The sequence below is a fragment of the Nycticebus coucang genome, chromosome 3, assembly GCF_027406575.1.
Source record: "Nycticebus coucang isolate mNycCou1 chromosome 3, mNycCou1.pri, whole genome shotgun sequence".
Taxonomy (NCBI): Eukaryota; Metazoa; Chordata; class Mammalia; order Primates; family Lorisidae; genus Nycticebus; species Nycticebus coucang.
Window position 1 is genome coordinate 11337535 of NC_069782.1, and position 20572 is coordinate 11358106.

A 20572-nucleotide genomic window follows, 5' to 3' on the forward strand; every position below is an offset into this window, starting at 1 on the left:
GAACGGGAGTTTCTCAACTGTTAAATTCAGCTCCAGGGCAAGGGCCTCATGATAAGCCCCCTCACGTTTGGGTTCCCTGTCTACACTGTTCTGACTGCTGTGGTCAACCGTGTTATTTGCCCCTGGAGCGGTGATTCTCAACTGGGGGTGATTTTTGGCCTCCCGGGTTATCTGGCCACATCTGGAGATAGTTTTAGTTGTCGTAATTGAGCAGTGCTACTGGCATCTAGTGGGCAGAGGCCAGAAATGCTGCTTTCTCAACCCAGCAGTGCTGAGGTGGAGAAAGAAACCGTAGTCTAGAAAAATGGGACTCTGCAATGGGCTCTTGGAAAGGTTCCTGTCTGAACCCCTTCTTCTGAAGTGTATATTATACCCATTTTATAGATGAGGCTGAACCTCAGGTTGGGACTCACTTTCAAGCTCTTATTTGTAAAATCAAGATTCTGGGCTATTGTTTCCAACCACCCCCATCACCCCATCTACCTGGTGGGCTTGAGAAATGACTCAGCATCAGAGGGAAGTTGGTGGGACAGAGTCCGGTAGAAGGAGTAACTTCAGAGTCGGGAAACCTGGATCTGGTCCCGCGGCTGTGGTAAACTCAGTGTGTGTGATCATGGTCACTGCCCCTCTCTGGTTTTGTTTCCAAAAGAGGCGCCAGATAAGCTCACTTCTAGGGTTCTCCCCAGGACCGACTGACAGGACATTGCCCCTCTGCTGCTGAGATGGTGTCTGGGATCAAGAAAGATGAGGAGGGTCCTGAGGGGGCATCTGGGACCTCCTGAGGCACCTAAGTCCCCCTCCTCACAAAGGATAAATCCTGAGGGAGAAGGGTGCACCCCCAACCTTGGGAAGTGGGAAGATGTCCTCCTAAACGGAAAGCAGCAGACTCCCTGGGGCACCTACCTTGGGAAGATCCAGAGACTGTCCCCCAGTGTGAATTCCCAGAGTTAGAACCGGATTCTCCTTGAGTTCAGCCAAACCGAGCCCTTCCCCAGAGCATCCTGGCTGGGCTAGGATGGCCTCCGTTAAGCTCTGGACCCATCTCTTGAGATGAGATGTACTATCTACCTGGCGGAGGGTGCTTTAGTGGGCCCCCAGACATGTCATAGCAAAATTCACCTTAAATATAACCAGGAGCCAGAAGGGAGACACCCTCAGGATTATGGGGTGGGGAACCATTGGCTAGGGGCCATTCCAATCACAGGAAGGGGGGGGCCCTGGGCCCCCAGCATTGTTCAAAAGGCAGAGAGACAGGGTCCCCAAGACCCCTGGGCTCCCCAGGGCAACCAGTGCTGGGCATGCCAGAATCCCTGGTCCTTAGGAAAACTGAGACGCCCCACAGCTACAAGGATTTAGTACTTGGCTCTTTTATTTCCTCAAAAGAGAAGGGAGGCAGGGCTTCAGCTGAGCACTGTGCGGGGTAGTGGGGAGTTCTGTCCTCCCCCATCAGTGTCTGCTCTCTGCCTTCTCTCCCAGCTCCACCGGCAGCCCACGAGTCAACGGAATTCCTGGCCTCTGGGAGGTCACCCCAAATGGCACTTGAGTTGGATAAAGAAACACTCTGTTGATTAAAACAGAGTCCAAACAACCAGGCCTGTGTCCTGCCCAGCGTCAGTGGGTCTTTCCCCGGCCCTCAGAAATGACATCCTCAGGCTGGGCCCGCATGTACCACTCTACCCAGGAGCCATCGTAGATGGGCACATCAGGCTTGCCACAGAGGTAGGCCCCCAGGGCCACATGGCAGGCTGTGACACCAGAGCCACATGTGGCCACCAGTGGCTGGGACAGGTCCACTTTCTTCTCCTGGAACAGGCGACGGATCTCTTCAGGGCTCTTCTCCAGGCCCTCCTCAGTCAGGAAGTCTGTGAAGGGGATGTTTATGGTGCTGGGAATGTGGCCGGGTTCGATGCCTGCAGCAGGGGGCAGGAAGAAGGGAACAAGCAGAGGATGGTATGAATGGCACCCCATGTTTGTGGCACCTGTGGTAGCAAAAGCATGGTGCTAAACCCTCCATATGCACCGACTCATTTAATTCTCACAACCATAAAACTCAGGCACCATTCAGAGGCAGTCCCATTTTACAGGTGGTGATGCTGAGGCCAATGCATTTAGCAATTTGCTAGCTGAAGTTTGAACTTAAGAATCAGACTCTGCCAGAATCACACTCTGTCCCCCAGGTTTTCTAATTATGTGTTCTGGGGACAGCAAAGTAATAGACAAGCCCCCCTGCTTAGCTAGGACTTGCAACACTTGCAGGCAAGGAGTTTGATCTGGCAGAGCAGACAGACAATAACTGAGTAATTACAAGTAGAAAGGGTGATACAAAAAGGCCCTACTGGATGGCATGGGGGCATAGCATAAAAAATAACACCAGTAGCAACAACAGCGGCTGTCACTGAAGGCTCACTTGGCGCCAGGCACTGTTTAGAGCCCCTAGCTCTCCTTTAAACCAGAAGTTTATGGGAAAGAAATAATTAGCCTCTCTTTTGTACAGATGAGGAAAATGAAACATTAAGACCAACTTGCCCAAGCTGAGAGGATTTAAACCCTCAGCCTGAGCCTGGGGGTGAAGTAAGCTTCTCTGAGAAAGCCCTGACAGATGAATAGGATTCAGCCAGGTAAAAAGATCAAGGCAGCGGGGGCCTGGAGCAGCCTAGGCAGAGGAAATCTCAGGGGGCAGGGAATCACACGTTGCTGGGGTGTTGGGGAATTAATAGTCTCCATGGAGAAAGCCCGGACAGTGGGGAACCAGGTGCCCAAGAAGAAGCAGAGTAGGAGTGTGAACAACCTGACCTGGAGCGAGACTGAGGGCCTCGGACCTGACCAAGGGAAACCAGACTTTTTAAAAGATTGTTTCCATTGCGGTGGCAAAACCAGTGAACGTGAATTATGAGGATCATCACCTCAACCACATCTCTGCAAACCTCCAGGCTCCCAACACGTATTCTGTTTTCACCACCCCCATCAGCCAGGTGTTATCAATATTTCAATTTTTATGAAAGAATGGAGGTTTGCAACAAAATAAACACAGCTAATGATACAGATTTGAGCCATTCCATCTTTAGGGCTGGGCTCGGGAAGCTTCTGCCTCAGTTTCCCTCCACAGGGGGGTGAGCCTAATGGAGAGCTGCTGGCCCCTGTTAGTATCTATTTTCAAAGTGCAGTGCCCAGACAACACTCCTGGGACCAAGGAGAGGCTGGGATAGGTCCTCATCCCCACCTAACAGGTGCAGAAACTGGGCTCAGTCAGACACTACAGAGAGACCAGCCCAGAGCAAGCTCTCAAGCCAGGGTGGCATCTGTAAAGCAGGGTCAGCGCTGCGCCTTGAATACTATCAAGCAAGCATGCTTCCCTGGCTGCTACACTGACATGGCACATTACAGGTGCACTTAGCCAGGCCTCAGGATATGGATTGGGAATGATGATGACAGAGAGTGACATTCAGCACTGATTCGGCAGCACTGAACTTAGTTCATCTCTACGACAAGCCTGCTGGGTGTGTCATCATCTCCTATTTTACAGATGAATGAGCAAGACTGAGGTATGCGTCAAGCCTCTTCCATTTCTTGAGTGCAAGAATGTGTGTGCAAACTCGGAGCTAAGGCTTTACACACTTCTGCATTCTTTACATCTGTATTCCTGCTCCTGTTTTACACAGAAGAGATGAGGTGACCTGCCAAGTGTCATGTGGCCCAACAAATGGGACAGGGCTCTGGTTTGCACCAGCCAGCTGCCCTATGTTTGTCCACCCACTCGGGCTGAGCGGGGGAGGGAGGGGCAATAGGCTCAAGGTGGTGCCCTTATTAAGCTGGATGTAAGTCATTTCTGATGGTTTGAGTAATGTTAACACTGCTCTACAGGGACCTTCTGAATTCACCACACCTCTGGAGAGGGACAGTCCTTGGCCCTCAGGCCATCCAAAACTGTGGTCCACCAGTGTGAGCCCCAGAGGCTCCAGAAGCATAGAGCAAAAGCTCCAACCCCGACCTGGGGCATGAGGAGTGCCGTTCAGATAGAATGTCTAGAGGAGAGGCCAGTTCCTTGCACCCTTGAAAGTGTGAGAGAGGGTTAGGGAGTTCTGAGTTGTTCACTACGACGTTGTGAACAGGTTCCAGAGTCTGAATCTGGCCCGGCTGCTTTCTGAGACCTGGATGAGACTTCATTTGTTCGTCTGTACAATGACAGTACCTACCTCATGGGATTTTCAAAAGCGGCACACCAACATGGCCATTGACCACGCTGCCTTGTGGGGGACCCCTTGCACCATTACACAGAGCTTTCCCACAGGCTTCTTGCCTGGGGAGATCCAGACCACAGGCAAAAGGCTCTGTCCCAGCCCCGGCAGCAGCCAGCTATATTTCATGTTCCTCCACTCTCCCCTCTCTCTCACTGCCCCACCTGTCCCCTCTCCCTCACTCCACCATCTTCGGGGGCCACGGATGCATCCTTCTGGGATTGTTCCCACACTGGGGCCGGCCCCTCATCATTCCACAGTGAACTCACACACACATAGTACTGGCCGAAAGCTGTCTGGGTTTCACACTTACATAAGGTCCCCTGGGTTCCCAATGAGCTAGGAGCAGTCACCGTTCAAAAAACCGGAGGGGATGGGGCAGCGTTACCACTCTGCTTTAGGAATAAAGCCAGCGCGACCCAGAGTGCGGCGACTAGAAACCAAATCTCTTTCCCTGGGCTATGCGGGTCCTTCACAGGCAAGGGCCCACGCCGCGCCCCAGGCGCCCTCCAGCCCCTTCCACCCGGCTCCGCCTCGCGCTCTCACCGTCTCGGGGCTCCGGCTCGACGCCGCGGAACCTGCCAGCGGCGCGGGCGTCCACCACCTGGAAGCGCTGGGATTCCAGGTTCTCCTTGATGTCCTCGTACGTCTTGACGAAGGTGGGGTCGAGCTCAGCGCGGAACTCGGCGGGTGCGGTGTGGCTCTTGCCTGAGCTGAGCGGGAGGCCCTGGCGCAGCCATTGGCGGAGGCCGCCGTCGAGCAGCGACACAGCTGAGTGGCCGAAGGCGCGGAACATCCACCAGACGCGCGGGGCGGAGTAGAGGCCCTGGTCGCTGGCGTCGTAGACCACCACGTGCGTGGTCGCGCCCACGCCCAGGCGGCCAGCGTACTCGGCGAAGTGTGCGGTGCCTGGCAGCATGTGGTCGTAGGGCGATGTGCGGTCGCTACACTGGTCGATGTCGAAGAAGGCGGCGCCTGGGATGTGGCGCTCCTCGAACTCGTGGCGCGCGTCGCGGCCCAGCTTGGGCAGGTACCAGGAGGCGTCCAGCAGCTGCAAGGGCTGCCCCGCGCGCGGAGCCCGCAGCGCCTCGGCCACCCACTGCACCGACACGAGTGCGCGGAAGAGCTGCGGTGGGGCCATGGCAGTGACACTTGGGCTACAGGCCTGCACGACAAGAAGGGAGTCAGGATAGAAGCAAAGAGATGCAGCCCTGGGGCTGGAGACGCCCGCGCCGCTGGGGCAGGGCCGTGAGGAACGTGGGGGCAGGAACAGGGCAGAAGCCTCCAGCGGAAGCCAGAGACGAGCGGCGCTGAACCCAAGCACAGACGTGGGTCGACAGGGGCCTCCCCGTGCCAGGCCTTGGATAAATAAACAGCTGTCAGTGACCAAATGACCGACCGTGACGTCCTGGAGAGGACTGGGCGGTCCCTCACCTCCACTTGCTGGGTTGGGTGGGAGGAGGTGGATGGAGGTTTGCACCGAAGGCCCTGCAGGCACTTGAAGACAAACAGGGGCAAAGTCTCACCCCTCCCTAAGATGCAGCTCTGCTTCATTTGCAACCAATGAAGGTCAGGGTGGAATTCATCTACTCCTCAAGTATTTACAGGAGCTGCCTATGGGAACAGTAGCTGGAATGTCCTTGCTGAGTACCATTGCATCCTTACAATACCTGACACAGCGAACTCTCCATTATTTGTTGAATGAGTAGCCTAAAGAGGTTTGGTGGATTGTTACCATTTCATGGAAAGGGACACTGAGGATCACAGAAGTACACAACTTGACCTGGTGGCGCCAGGCTTCACAATAGACAGACTTCTCAGCTTTGAGGGCGGCACAGGTTCTGGGAGCACAGCAAGGCCAGGTTCTGCCCTCCAGCCTGCACTTTCTCTCAGTGACTTGGCATCTCTCCCCCTCCCTGCCTGCAAGCCACCAGCCCACCTCTCAGTGTAGATGACTCTCCCCTTAAGTCCTATCCTGGGCAGCACCAATCCATAAGGTACCTTTGTGCAGGTGAGAGAAATGGGCCCCTTCTGCCAGGCAGAGATGGAGTCCCCACCAGGACATACGGTGGGTATGTGGAGAGGAGGCTGCAGGTCAGCTGGATCCTGTGCAGGGAATAACCTTTCTACTTAGAGCAGCCTGTCCTGCCAGCAAGATGAAGGGGGTAGGTACAGAATACATTTGTGGGGTTCCCCTGTGGGCCAGCCCATATGTTAAGCACCATAGCCATTAAGACACCAGTTTTATGAATGGGGCAACTGGCAGTTAGAGGAGTAAGGGCCTTGCCCTTGGTCACAGAGCTGGTCCAGGGGCAGCCTCAGGATCTGAATCCAGAATTCAACTCCTGAGTCTGGAATTCCTAAGCCCCATGGGCTGTGATGACCAGGAAATAACAAGTCCATAGTGTGACACTCAGTGTCTACACCACCCCCCAAAGACTCATCACAGTTAGCTTTTAGAAAACCATTTCACCCACACAGTCTGGCCCAGTGCTGGACACTGAGGAACTCTTGACTTGAGTATCCCCACTGAGGCCCTGGGGGTAAAGACAGGCCCTAGGTCCCAAGAGCCAGTGTAATTGAGAACAGTTTAGAGTTCAGAGTGAGAACAAAGGGAACTCTGCCTAAGGCTGATATGGGAGCAGAAGGTTTGAAGGTTCCTAGAGGAGGTCAATGCCCAAACTAATTTCACCTTTTCAGGGCTCCAGGAAACCTCATCTTGACCTTCACAATAGATGAAGATGCTACCAAGGGGACTTTCTAAGGGGTGATCTCAGTATCTGTGTGTATGTCACACCTGGGTAATGCTGGGGCCTGCTAAAGCACCCCCCCCCCAAATCTTGAGAATCCATTTAAAGTGGAAAGAACCCTGGTTTGGGAGTGAGAGAGCTCCCTGAAGTCAGTGCAAATCCCATTTCTGTTTAACTGGCTGTGTGTTGTTGGGTATGTTAGGGTCCCTGGGCAGTTTCTGTTCCTTATAATGGAGGTCCCCCCCTCACCTCTTATAGAGTGGAGAGGGGCCAACATAATGCATTACATGTGGCTGGTCTTAATAATCATTAAAAATGTTTTAATACAATTCCATAATTTCTTCCATTACTGTTACAGGTAGCCCTTGAACTGACAGCAGCAAATCTAAGAACCTTAGAATTTCAGGGCGGGGTGGAACTTCAGAGGTCAGAGGTCACCATGCTCCGCCCTTCTTGCTTGACTGGCAGTTCTCACAATAGCAGGCAGCAGAGCCGGGTCTCAGACGCTGTGCTGTCTGGGAGGGGGCAGACCAGGAAATGGGACCAGGTACCTGTGTGCATGGGGGGCCAGGATCATTGTGGGAGTGTTCTGGGAGTGAAGGACCCCAGGACCCACTACCACCTCAGGGGTGTGTACACAGGTATAGCACTGAGGTCAGAGTGGACTGACCTCCTGGGGACTTTGGGCACTCCTAAGAACTTGCCCCAGCCTGGTCCCTCCAGGGACTACAGTGCAAAGCTTGGAGGATTGCTGTGAGAAGAATCAAAACAAAACCAATTTTTTAAAAAGGGGGATGAGGAAAGCACTCCAGACCAACCAGTGCGAACTCTGAGTGGGAGCAGTGGGTCCAACCAGCAGCCAATGGTTAGATTTTCAGGAATTTTGCCAACTGGTTGTTAAATAGTTATTGTTAAAAATTAAGTGATATAAATTTACGATTAAGTACATTAAATTAAAAACAAAGGCAATTTCAAAAAAGCATGAGGCTTCAGGGAGGAGCCAGGTAAACAAAGGCAGCTACTACCACTGGGCTTCAGGCTGCCCTTAGGCCCAGCCTGAACTCCAAGTGTGTTCTCCGGAAACTTGCTCTGCCACTCTCTCCAGTCTTTAAATAAGTTTCTGGCCTACCCAGCGGGGTTATTGTGGGAACTAAGTCATACCTTGTTAGTGTTCAGCAAAGTGCCACACCAGACAGGCCTAGACAATGTTAGTTTCTTTCATTCCAGCAAGTCTGTTGACAGTTTCTCTTCCTGAAACCTCTGGGTCAGTGGGGCCTGGTCGCCCTGGCCTCTCTGAAGTGCTCTATTAGTATTCTGTCCTCCTTCCTACACTCTCTGGGGGCACAAGGCCACCCTCCCTCCCAGTCTCCCCCTGCTACCTCCTTTCCTTGCCCCGCACCACTACTTCCCCACCTGCCACTGGCCACCATCTCGCCCTGCAGGCGGAGCCGCCGTCAGTCACCCTTAGGACAGACCTCTGGGCGCGCCTTCCCTCCCAGACTGCGCCCCCTTCTCCGCGCAGGCCACGCGGGGACCTCCGTGCCGCGCACCCCCAAGGGCGACCTCCCCCTCCAGAAACGCAAGCGCAACGCCGTGGCAGTTACCCGGGTGTCGGGCTCGCGGCTTCCCGGCTCCGCCATGGCCCCGGCGGTGCGACGCCCCCTCCCCGCGCCCGCAGCGGTCCCCTCCTCCTGCCACCAACCTGCGGCCGACCAAAGGGAGGAGACTGTGGCACAGCCCACCGCAGCGGCCACTCGGAGCCGCCGCTGCCCGCGCCTTCCACTGGCCGGGCCCGCGGGGGGGACGCCCGCTCGCCCCGCCCGGCCCTGAGCCGTCCCAGCGCCGCTAGGCGCCCCCCGCCGCCCCCCCGCGCGTCTAGGAGCCGCCACGCGCCTGGTGTAGCGGGAGCCGAGCGCTGCGGCACGAGGGCAGCGCGGAGTCGCAGCTGACAGCGCGGGGTCACCCCTCGAACCGTGGCGCAATGGTGCGGGCCGGCTGGGGAGCCGAGAGCCTTGGTTTTGAACCCGCCAACTTCTCCAGCGGGCCAGGGCGAGAGCCAGAGCTGCGACGAGTGAGTGTGGCGGGGCGGGGGCGGCGGCCAGGCGCCAGGGCCTCAGGGGATTGGGCCGCCAGCCGGGCCACCTGCGTCCCAGAGAAGGATCCTGGTGGCGAGAGGCTCGGGCGGGGTGACCTGGCCCAACTAGGGCAGAGAGCACCAAGCTAGGGGCCAGACTCAGGCATTCTGGAGGTGGGCGACCCGGGCCTCAGGCCATGTTGCTTTCGGGGGGGCTCCAGCCGCGCCTACCCCTATCCGCCCACCCTTCTGCATTACCAGGAGAAGGGATTCTGAGTGCAGGATGCCGTTTTCCCAACCCCTGGGCATGCTTTCTCTGCTCTTTTCCGGCAGATTCAAGTGTTGTAGCTAACCCAGCCAGGACCCCTCCGGTCCGGGCCCCTCCAGCTGGAGCCTTCGGAAACTCCTGCTCCGCCCCCTCCGCGCTGGGACCCCGGGAGGGGCGGGGCCGGTTTTCCTTGGGGAATCTGAGAACTGCTCGCCCCTGACCCGCTGGGTGGCTATAAACACGACACCCTGAGGGAGTGCGGTAGGAGAAAGAGCTCCTCTTCCCAGGTTCCATCTCACGACACGCGCAACCTTCCTCACGCTTGTCTCTCTTTCCTGGTTCCCACCCGCACCAGGTGACGCGCAGAGCTGAAACCATGGTTCATCAGGTGCTCTACCGGGCGCTGGTCTCCACCAGGTGGCTGGCGGATTCGGTCCGGACTGGCAAGCTGGGGCCTGGCCTGCGGGTGCTGGACGCATCCTGGTACTCGCCGGGCACCCGTGATGCTCGCAAGGAGTACCAGGAGCGCCATGTGCCCGGGGCCTCTTTCTTTGATATAGAGGAATGCCGGGACACAGCGTCGCCCTATGAGATGATGCTGCCCAGCGAGGCGAGCTTTGCCAACTACGTGGGCCGCTTGGGCATAAGCAACCAGACGCACGTGGTGGTGTATGATGGTGACAACCTGGGTAGCTTCTATGCTCCGCGGGTCTGGTGGATGTTCCGTGTGTTTGGCCACCGCACAGTGTCAGTGCTCAATGGTGGCTTCCGGAACTGGCTGAAGGAGGGTCACCCAGTGACATCCGAGCCCTCACATCCAGAGCAGGCCATCTTCAAAGCCACACTGGACCGTTCCCTGCTCAAGACCTATGAGCAGGTGCTGGAGAACCTCGAATCTAAGAGGTTCCAGCTGGTGGATGCACGGTCCCAAGGGCGGTACCTGGGCACCGAGCCGGAGCCGGATGCAGTAGGTAGGTGTCCAGTGGGTGAGTGCTCCCTGAGGAGTATTGCCCAGTGGAGGGATAGGGAGTAAAGATGATTGGGAACCTCTCCAGTTTTGCCCTTAGTACCCCCATATAGGCCTCAGTCTTTCTCTTCATGAAATAAGAGGATAGAGCCAAACCTCAAGGCTTCTTCAGCACTGATGCATGAAAACCCATGGCTATGTCCACATAGCCATGTGCTAACAACTGACCTAGCATCTGTGTCAAATGGCTTCAGCAGAAGTGACTGGTGACATGCCCACCCACATCCACTCCCAGACAACAGCTCCCCCACATGTCGTAGGGTGCTCCACGGATATCATGCCCATGAACCAAAGTTTGCATGGCTGTACAGAAGCCTCCCAATGACAACTTAGCTTCTTGGGGTCTCTCTAGTCTCCCAGAAACCCTGACAGGCATCAACAGTGCCTTTCTCCTAGGTCCCGTCTTGCTTCATTCAATTGTTCTGGGCTCTCCTACTGGTGTTTGCAAAAGTCAACCTGGTTGATACCCTTCCCAGGCAGCTGCAGCCAGGTGCCATTTCATGCCAGATACTGCATTAGCCCATCCAGCAAAGTTTAATAACCCCATTTTAGGGGTGGGAAGGAACTGAGATGCCTGGACATTAAGAAACTTGTTAATTAAGTGGTAGAAGCTAGCAGCAAGTCCTTTCTGCTAGACATCCCTGGAGAGATGGTTGGTGGTCCACTTCCTGTGGAAGGGGAGGCCAGAGGATTCTACACTGCTTGAGGGGTGGGGGAAGACTCAGGTGAGAGAGAGGCTCAGAAATACTGAGTTCTAGAACCTCCTAACCAGCAAGAACCCCAGAGCTCTTGCCAGGACCAGAGTCCCTGCTAGATGCCCTCCAGTGCCTGCCTGGACACCTCCAGTGGCAGGTGGCAGGGACCTCACTAGTCTCTGGGCCTCTCACTGCCCAGGCTGGCCTGAGCCTCAGGGCAGCCAGCCCCTTCTTGGTGGCTCTTTCCTCAGTCAGTGCCCTCCTCTGCAGAGTCCAAGTCATGCGCAACATTTTACTTTATTGAAAAACATCTCTTCCTGTCTGTGCCTCTGAGGGAGGGGTTGCTGGGAAAGCTCTTTCACATACTCTTTCATCAGACAGAAGGGACACTGAGGTGCACAGAAGCGGCCTCAAGGCCACACGGCTGTTAGCGGCAGAGTCAGGGGAGCACAGGGCTCTCTGCCTTCCCCAGCCAGGCTTTTTTCCTGCTCCATAAATTTCTTCCTGGCCCTGATCTCTAAAAGTCTGGCGTTGAAGATTCAAGTTCATTTGGCATGGTCCAGAACCCCCTGGCACAGAAATGCTGCAGTCTGCACCTGGCCTTGGTTCAAGAGGCCTCTTCTCCTTGGGACTTAAGCTGCCTCTGGGGGAGGTGGGGTTGGTTCTCCTGCTGCTTCCCAGGCAACCTAGAAACAAGGGGAAGGAAGACCTGGGAGATGCTGGGTCCCCCCTCCTCGCTCTCATTTTGCAGATGAGGAAACTGAGGTGCTGGTGCCTCCTGAAGGCCCAGAATTTGAAGTCCCTCTTCTCTGTGATTCTGCTCCCACCCACTCTGGTTCCCATCTGAGAACTATCCCAGGGAGCATGGATTCTCATGTTAGCTCAGCCACTCCTTTGTGGGTGACCTCAGTCCAATTGCTTGGCCTCTCTGGATTTCCTTATCATGAATTGAGAAGAGTAATATCACTGGGTATGTATTTATTTAAATGCAGCCATAGCTGGAAAGAGCTTTTGAAAGAAGTAAGGAACTGTTCCAAGGCCAGGGCCATCTAGAAAGACTTCACTTGCCTCCCGCACAAGACAAAGGCATAAGAGGCTATGCCATATTTACAGTCCCCAGTCCATGGATTCGGCAGTCCAGATATAACACATGAGGGCGTGTGGGTAGCAGGCCTGGGGAACAGGCCTTGGCCTTGAGCGTCCCCAGAAAGGGTGACCCCAGGAATAGCTGGGAGCAGGACCTTAGAAACCCAACAGCCATTTCCTGCCCTGCTTAAGCAAGCAGCTTCCCCTCTGGCCTTAGTTTTGTGTTTCCAATTGCCTTCAGTCTTTTTGTAGGGGTGCAGGGGAGGAGTCGGACAGACAGGACTTTAGACGTAGGTGTGGCATGATGTGTGGCCTCAGACAAGTCCCTTCTCCTTGAACTCCTTCATGAACCAGACTCTGCATGCCCCTTATGAGAGCTGGAGGGTGGGGGTGAGGGAAATAGAGGCAGGAGTTTATCCAGTCCAGTTTCTTTTTATAAACATAGTTTTCTACTTCCCCCCTTTTATCTGCAGAACCCTTTATATCCCACCTATTCTGGGCACCTCTAGCATCCCTGGAAGGCTAGGAAGCAGGGGTAGGCTTGGTCCCACTTCACAGGTGGGGGAAGGGAAAGAGACGTCTTTCCCCCTAATGGGATGGACAGAGTGCCCAAGACTTAACCTGGGGTCGGCGAGCATCAAAGCAGGGCTGGCTGGTCCCCAAGGCCACTGCTGTGTATGGGTAGGCCATGAGCAAAGGGACTGGGGGAAAAGGTCATAGCTCTGCAGTGTGGCTTCATGGGACCAAGGAGCCCCTCTGCTGGTGTCCTTCCCTCCCAGGGCTGAGGGAAGTGGGAGGGTGCGGGGCTGCCCGTGCCAGATTCCCTACTGTCTGTAGGAGGAAAGCCAGAAAGGCCCAAACAGGTTTTCCTGGCCTTGAAAATCCACACCGATCAGTGAACTGAGGGATAACTTGCCAACTTAACTGGCATCTTCTTAGCCAAAGTTGGAACACAAAGTCCCAGACCTCTGAACCTTTGAGGAAAGAGCATGAGAGCTTGTCCCATCCAGTCCCTGCTGTGGCCTCCTTTTCCAGACAGGCTCAGGGTTGTCAAAGATCTGAGGCTTTGGGGGCAGACCAATCTGATTTCACTTCACACACGTTTGCTGTGTGTCCTGGGCCAAGTTACCTCACCTCTCTGAGCCTGGGCTCCACATCTGTGCTGGGAGAATAATCTGCCTGGCTTTGGGAGGACTGAGGAAGATGAGGTTCTTGAGAGAAACTGCCATGTCAGGGTGCCTAGTATCAGGTGGTGAGGATGGTGGCATGCCTGCTGGGGATGGGGACAGCTGTGAGCCTGCAGCTGCAGTGGACTTGGAGGGAGCAGCAGGAGTCCCTCCTTCCACGTCCCATGCTCCTTTCCTCCAGTTGGCTGTTCTCCAAGGTTCTCTGGCCCAGGTTCACAGTGGCCCTTCCCACACATAGCCAGCCAGTTCCTGCTCATTTAAATTCCCTAGATAGGCTCTGAGCACTGATAGCAGAGATGAAAAGAAGACCCTACCCTGGAGGCTGGGAGGTCAGGCACTGCAGAAGCTCCCTGGTTTATCTCTACCCACAAGAGGCACCATTTATATAATCAGTAGAAAACAGTGAAGTTGCTTCATCAAGGATGGGGGGAAAGGAGCAAACTGCATTCAAACATTTGTGCTTTTCAATGCATTTAATGCCACCTCACTGCCTAGATGCTGGAAATCTTTAAAAGCTGGGTTTCTTGGGGAAGAATGCCTTTGAAGCCAGCTGCTCAATTATTCCTCACTGGTAGGGTTAGCTTGCATCTGATACCAGATTAAAGTTTCCCAACAAAAAAGATAAAATCAGAACGGGAAGAAATTCAGTAATCTTCTAAGTTGGGATGTCTTTTCAACTCTCGACTTGTGCTAGTGAGTGTTGAATGCTCCTTGGCCTTGGGGTGTGGAGACCGGGACATTGCTGGCATGGTTATGCAGTGCTTGGGGCCTTTACCTGCGGTAACTAAACCTTCCCATACACCTATGACGTGGGTGGGGCTCCCTCCCCATTCCACAGAGGGGAGACTGAGGCTCAGATACAGGGTCTGCCTGGGGCACATTGCTGCACGTGGCCCAAGATGTGCCTTGGCCACACGGTCAGGTCCTTTCTTCCCTCTGTTGTCACCCCGTGTCTGCCCAACTGCACAGCCCAAGTTGCATGAGGAGATGGGCTGTCAGGCCCCATTCCCAGTGAGCAAATCCACCCGGGTATGGGTGCTTGAGGAAGAGAGGAGTAGCTGGGGCATTGAGGGACTGGCCTGAGGCCTTGGCCCTGTGCATGGCACCAGCTCTGACCATGGCCCATGCCCCTGTGTCCCACTTGCTGGCTGTTCTGAAGCCAGATTTGGCAGAGGGACCTCACTGGGTGCCTGGACAGTTCTACAAAGGATCCCCAGGTCAGGCTGGACCCCCAAGCTTCTTCCATTCCAAACTTTCAGAGGTGGTATGGTGGAGAGGCCTGCGGCATCTGAGGGTGGGTGGGCAGTGCTTTCCTGTGGCCCTCCTTACAACAGCCTATACACAGGTGGATACTTTTTTTTTTTTTGGAAAGAGTCTCAAGCTGTCACCCTGGGTAGAGTCCTGTGGCATCTTAGCTCATAGCAACCTCCAACTCTTGGGCTCAAGTGATCCTCTTGCCTCAGTTTTTCTATTTTTAGTAGAGACAGGTCTCACTTTTGCTCAGGCTGGTCTCGAAACTGTGAGCTCAAGCAATCCACCTGCCTTGGCCTCTCAGAGTGCTAGGATTATAGGCATGATTCATCTTGCCTGGCCCAGGTGGATACTCTTGTTCTGGTTTTACACAGAGGAAACTGAGATTCAGAGAGTTGATACGACTTGCTTACGGTGAGATTTGACCTTATGTCTAACGAGCGCTTTCCTGCCTACCTGCTTAACAAAAAAACCTGATGTAATCCTGGGTCTGCCTTTGCCCTCCTGTGGCCTTTCACCAAGCCTCAGTGTATTCATCTGTATAAATGGAGTGACCTCCTATTGAATGAATTACATGGTTACCTGTTTAATTCATGTCTTCCTTGCTAGACTGTGAGCTCCCCCAGGGCCTATCCTTTCCTTTCACTGCTGTGTTTTCAGCAATTGGCACAGCACATAGCATTATATTAATTGTCTCACTTGCTCTTCTCCCCTGAGGTAGGCATGCGCCACTGAGCCCATTTTACAGATGAGGAAGCTGAGGTTCAGAGAAGTGAAGTGACTTGCCCAGGTAAAGGATAATGAAAAGGTTAGTAGACCTGAGACCCCTACTTCTATCCTCTAAGCAGCTATGGTTTTGGACATCCCTATTCAAGACAGCTTTTAGGGGAGAGGGTGAAGATGTCTTAAGTCATGATTGTTGATAGTAGGTAGAGCTGAGCTCCAAGAAGAGTGAAGATATTATTTGTATTTGTGAAGCTCTCTATCCTTCCAGCCACACTGAGTGAATCCACCAGGTCCCTTCCGCCATCCCCACTCCTGCCTTCCTTGACCTGTGTCCTCTGCCCCTGCCCAGGACTAGGCTCGGGACACATCCGTGGCTCACTCAACATGCCGTTCATGGACTTCCTAACCGAAGATGGCTTTGAGAAGAGCCCAGAGGATCTCCGTGCTCTGTTCCGGGACAAGAAGGTGGAGCTCTCACAGCCCCTCATTGCCACATGTCGCAAGGGGGTCACTGCCTGCCACATTGCCCTGGCAGCCTACCTCTGCGGCAAGCCTGATGTGGCCATTTATGATGGCTCCTGGTCCGAGTGGTTCCGCCGGGCTCCCCCGGAGACCCGTGTGTCCCAGGGGAAGGGTGGGAAGGCTTGAGCTGTGACCTCTCCTCTGCTCACCATAGCTCCAGCCTGTTCAGTGACCTGGCCATGACCTGCAGCTGGTTTGTACCTGTTAGATGAAGGAGATTGGCATGTTTTTAGAATTGCTGTGCGAAGTTTACCCTTTCCCTACCAGCACTGGAATAAACTTTGCCTTTTCTGAGTGGCCTGTTTGCCTGCCTCTTCCTGGGCTCTGTCCTTCCCTTCACACTTCCATGTAAAGACTCCTTAGAATCCAGCAAGGGGAGAGACGTCCACACCATCCTCCCGCTGGGGAAGCTGCGCCAAGGACATTCAGTTTTGGCAGAGGAGGCCGCCTGCTGTCTGTGTCCTGTGTGCCCTGCCCCAGAGCAGACGGGGTCCTACCTGGAAGGCCAGGAGGGAAGGGGCCCCAGGAAGCCAGATGGGTGAAACCCCTCATGCTGTAGGCCCAGTCCCCTGGGTGGGGGTGGCAGGGTGGTGGTGGTGGGGAGACAGCTGGCCTTCCAAATGAGTGTCCAAAGATGAGTCACATGGTCTTAGAGCCTCTCAGAATAGAAGATGCAAAAGGGGAGGTGGCCTCCACCTTGGGCGCCTTTCCTGCCTCTGAAAAAGACCCTCTGGGGAGTAACAGAGGGAGGGACTGTAGAAGCAGCATCAGCCCTGGGAGGAGGTCCAAGGGCTCTGGCAGTGAGGATCGGAAGCTACAGTGGAGGACAGTGACTTAATGGCCTAGTCCCATGTGGCTGGATTTGGGGTTTCCCAGAAACATGTTCTCTAAACCCTCTTTGGGGAACGCAAGGTGAATTTTAAGCCCCACCTACTGGAGATTCCTGGCTCCCCACTATTCGGCCTTTCTGGGTGAAGACAGGGCTGTAGAAGGCTGGGGACCATGGCCATCCAGGCCGGCAGGTCAGGGCAAGCCTAAAGTCTGATGACTGCAGGGTTTGAAGTGAAGGGACCAAGACAGGCTGGAGGGCTGACATTTATCCCTTCCATTTGTTGAACAAACATCTCTGCTTCCCATCTCACATGGGGGTCACATCCTACTGGGCTGGGAGGAAGCAGAAACAAATGTGGTATGTCAGGTGGGGATAAAAGGTAGGGTAAGGAGAATGGGGGTGTGGGTGAGCTAGGTTGTCTTTTAAAAAAGAGTGCTCTGGGAAGGTGAGCAGATTCCTTAAGAAGGTGAAGAAGCAAGTCATATAGATATCTGGGGATGGAAGTTGCAGCAGAGGGAGCAGCCAGTGCAAAGGCCCTGAGGCAGGACTGCTTGGTGTGTTCAAGAAACAGGAGTGGGGAGCAGCAGGGCTGGAGCAAGGGAGTGGTTGGGAGAGTGGGAGGAGCAGGCAAAGCAGAAGGCAGCTCACCAGGTAGAGTCTTACGGATAAATCGGAGAACTTCAGGTAGATACTGGAAGGTTTGGTACAGGGGTGATGCTGAGACAGGTTTTGGTAGGATCACTTGGCTGTTGCTGTGGGAAAGGACTGTGAGATGATGTGGTGGGCAGATTCCAGGTGATCCCTGTGGTATCTGCCCCTCAGGTACATGCCCTGAGGTGGTCCCTGTGGTGGTCCAGGAGGTCCCTGTGGTATCTGCCCCACAAGTACATGCCCTGAGGGATCCTCTCCCTTTTATCCTTTTATGTGAGACATGTGACTTGCTTTTTTTGTTTGTTTTGTTTTGAGTGTTGCCCTGGCTAGAGTGCAGTGGTATTATCATAGCTCACTGCAACCTCCAATTCCTGGACTCAAGTGATCCTCCTGCCTCAGCCTCCCGAGTAGTTGGGACTATAGGTATGCACCGCCATGCCCAGCTAATTTTTCTATATTTTGTAGATAGGGGATCTCACTCAGGCTGGTGTTGAACTCCTGACCTCAGGTGACCCTCCTGCCTGGGGCTCCCCAAATGCTAGGATTATAGGCCTCAGCCACCGTGCCCAGCCTGTGACTTGCTTTTACCCAACAACATATGGCAAAGGTGAGGCATGCCACGTTTGTGATTCCAGGACACAAGATTGTAACGCCCATCCTGTGAGAAGACTCTTTTCTTTGATGGCTTTGATGAAATCAGTGGCATGTTGGGGGCCCACGTAGCAAGGAAGTGAGGATGGCCTCTGACCAACAGTCATCAAATGCCAAGGCCCTCAATCCAGCCAATTGCAAGGAACTGTATCCTGCTCACATGAGCTTGAAAGCATATCCTTCCCCAGGGGAATCTCAGATGAGACTGGCCAGTACCTTGACTGTAGCCTTCTAATACTCCAAAGCAGGAAGCCCAGCTAAGCCATGTGCAGACTCCTGACCCACAGCAACTGTGCGATGATAATTGTGCATTAGGCTGCTAAGTTTATGGTAATATTATTATGCAGCAATAAGTAATTAATACAAGAGGTGAGCAAAAACAGGGAGACCAAAACCAGGCAATTGTGTTAACCTAGGCAAGCGATGAGGGAGGCTTGGACCAGGGTTGGGAGGTAGGGGGAGATATGAGGGTAAACGAAGGGATCCAAGTCTGTCAGAAGTGCGGATGGGTCTCTTAGGGAGTTAGCTTTAGAGTTACTTGAGATGTCTCTCTCTGTGCCAGGGGATGTGCTGGGCACTTCACAAAAATGATTTCACTCAACTGCCACTCTTGACCTTGAGGTGGGTTATATCTGTTTCATGTACAAGGAAAGTTCAGCTAAAGAACTTGGCCAGAGTCACTCATCTAGTAAGTGGCAGGCCCAGATTCTGGGGACCCCAGGTTTAACCACAATGCTGTCTGCCTCCTGGGGAGACCCTGAAGGATGGACCCATGCCCTGCCCTGCAGCCAGGAAAAACAAGCCAGTCCTGGCATCCACGGCTCCTGCCTCCTCCTTCTCTGAAGAAAACGTTATTCATCTCCTCTGCAGCTCTTTTGGTTCAGGGGGAGGAGAGAGGCCCCTTGCTGTCCCACCTCTGCTTTAGTTTCACCTCCTGGTCCCTGAGCATATGCTTCAGACAGCTCCAGGCTCATTTTCTCCTTGGTTCACTATTACACGCTCTTTATTTTTTAACTTGCTAAGAAATTTTTATAAAATGCAATAATATTTGTAATATTATTTAATATTAATATTATTATTATTTATTTTTTTTTTTTTTGTAGAGACAGAGTCTCACCTTATGGCCCTCGGTAGAGTGCCGTGGCCTCACACAGCTCACAGCAACCTCCAACTCCTGGGCCCAAGCGATTCTCTTGCTTCAGCCTCCCGAATAGCTGGGACCACAGGCGCCCACCACAACGCCCGGCTATTTTTGGTTGCAGTTTGGCCGGGGCCGGGTTTGAACCTGCCACTCTCGGTATATGGGGCCAGCGCCTTACTGACTGAGCCACAGGCGCCGCCCAATATTAATATTATTTAATAATATTTATTCAAGTTAATATAATATTAACTTGAATAAATGCTAAACATATTAGAAAACTAGTTTTCCAATGAAAGGAGAGTTATCACCAGTAAATTTGTAACAATTATTATTTGCTTTTTCTGTGCAAGCAAAGGCTAGGTCAATAATAGACTTTACCATAAGTAGATATAATCAAAATGTCTATTTATCAATTGATCCTGAATGGTACAATATACCCCCCAAATGCATTATAGATGAGATTTGTGAAAACCCAGAAGTAAACATTTTTCTTCTGTATTTGTTGGAGTGTTTTTCTTTACATAAACAAAAACATCTGGTAGATTAAAAGGCGCTGATGTAAAAATAAATATCCTTTCCATATTAAAAGCATTAAAATAGCTGGGCATGGTGGCTCACTCCTGTAATCCCAGCACTGTGGGAGGCTGAGGAGGGAGAATTGCTTGAGTTCAGGAGTTCGAGACTTGCCTGAGCGAGAGTGAGACCCCGACTCATGAAAAAAATGGAAAAACCCAGCTGGGCGTCTATAATCCCAGAGGCTTCCGGAAGCTGAGGCAGCAGGATGCCCACAGCTGGAGTCTGAGGTTGCAGTGAGCTATGAAGCCATTGCACTCTGCTCAGGGCATAGGGTGGGACTCTGTCTCAACAACAATAAATAAATAAATAGTGTATGGTGTCCCATGATTGCATTAATGTACACAGCTATGATTTAATAATAAAAAAAAAGAAATGCTGCTCTACCTCCATAAAAAACAAACAAACAAATAAATAAATGCATTAAAATAATGGCAGTGTGATTTGATATTTATTTTTTATTTTTTGTGACAGAACCTCAAGCTATTGACCTGGGTAGAGTGCATGGCATCACAGCTCACAGCAACCTCCAACTTTTGGGCTCAAGCAATCCTCTTGCCTCCGTTTTTCTATTTTTAGTAGAGACGGGGTCTTGGTTTTTTGGTTTTTTTTTTTTTTTTTGCTCGGGCTGGTCTTGAACTCGTGACCTCAAGCAATCCACCCACCTGGGCCTCCCAGAGGACAAGGATTACAGGCATAAGCCACCACGCCCAGCCTGATCTGATATTTCTTATAAAGCTAACATTTTTGAGAAGTTTCTTATATATTTATCACAGAGGTTAAATTTGTATTAAGATGCTTGGAAAACAATTTGGCAAAATATACCAAAAGCCTTAAAATATACTTAACTTGTAAGTAGATAATTGTGCTGTTGGAAACTTACAGAGAACATGCAGTATACTC

General features: G+C 53.1%; 2 protein-coding genes across 5 annotated transcripts; one reads left to right on the forward strand and one right to left on the reverse strand.

The window, feature by feature from the left end:
- Positions 1-1351: 1351 nt before the first annotated feature.
- Positions 1352-8809, reverse strand: MPST (mercaptopyruvate sulfurtransferase). Of its 2 annotated transcripts, none has more exons than XM_053583548.1 (3): positions 8688-8809; positions 4782-5400; positions 1352-1910 (listed from the first exon to the last, which is right to left on the reverse strand). In XM_053583548.1, exons 2-3 carry the CDS (start codon positions 5374-5376, stop codon positions 1612-1614), a joined length of 894 nt encoding a protein of 297 aa, XP_053439523.1. In that variant the 5' UTR covers positions 5377-5400; positions 8688-8809; the 3' UTR covers positions 1352-1611. The 2 variants fall into 2 exon arrangements, with proteins under 2 accessions (XP_053439523.1, XP_053439522.1); XM_053583547.1 differs by having other exon boundaries at positions 8590-8773.
- Positions 8810-8923: 114 nt separating this feature from the next.
- Positions 8924-16115, forward strand: TST (thiosulfate sulfurtransferase). 3 transcript variants are annotated; one of them, XM_053583545.1, is made up of 3 exons: positions 8924-9056; positions 9393-10298; positions 15649-16115. In XM_053583545.1, exons 2-3 carry the CDS (start codon positions 9704-9706, stop codon positions 15945-15947), a joined length of 894 nt encoding a protein of 297 aa, XP_053439520.1. In that variant the 5' UTR covers positions 8924-9056; positions 9393-9703; the 3' UTR covers positions 15948-16115. The 3 variants fall into 3 exon arrangements, with proteins under 3 accessions (XP_053439520.1, XP_053439519.1, XP_053439521.1); XM_053583544.1 differs by having other exon boundaries at positions 8928-9056; positions 9683-10298; XM_053583546.1 differs by lacking the exon at positions 8924-9056 and adding an exon at positions 9065-9233 and having other exon boundaries at positions 9683-10298.
- The last annotated feature ends 4457 nt before the right edge of the window (positions 16116-20572 follow it).

Coding starts and splice junctions, on each gene's coding strand:
- MPST (XM_053583547.1), bottom strand. CDS start 8,625: ATGGCGGAGCCGGGAAGCCGCGAGCCCGACACCCGG. Junction 5,401..8,589: donor GCCGCGAGCCCGACACCCGG/GTAACTGCCACG, acceptor CTTGTCGTGCAG/GCCTGTAGCCCAAGTGTCAC. Junction 1,911..4,781: donor CGAGCCGGAGCCCCGAGACG/GTGAGAGCGCGA, acceptor CCCCTGCTGCAG/GCATCGAACCCGGCCACATT.
- TST (XM_053583544.1), top strand. CDS start 8,967: ATGGTGCGGGCCGGCTGGGGAGCCGAGAGCCTTGGTTTTGAACCCGCC. Junction 9,057..9,682: donor GAGAGCCAGAGCTGCGACGA/GTGAGTGTGGCG, acceptor CACCCGCACCAG/GTGACGCGCAGAGCTGAAAC. Junction 10,299..15,648: donor GCCGGAGCCGGATGCAGTAG/GTAGGTGTCCAG, acceptor GCCCCTGCCCAG/GACTAGGCTCGGGACACATC.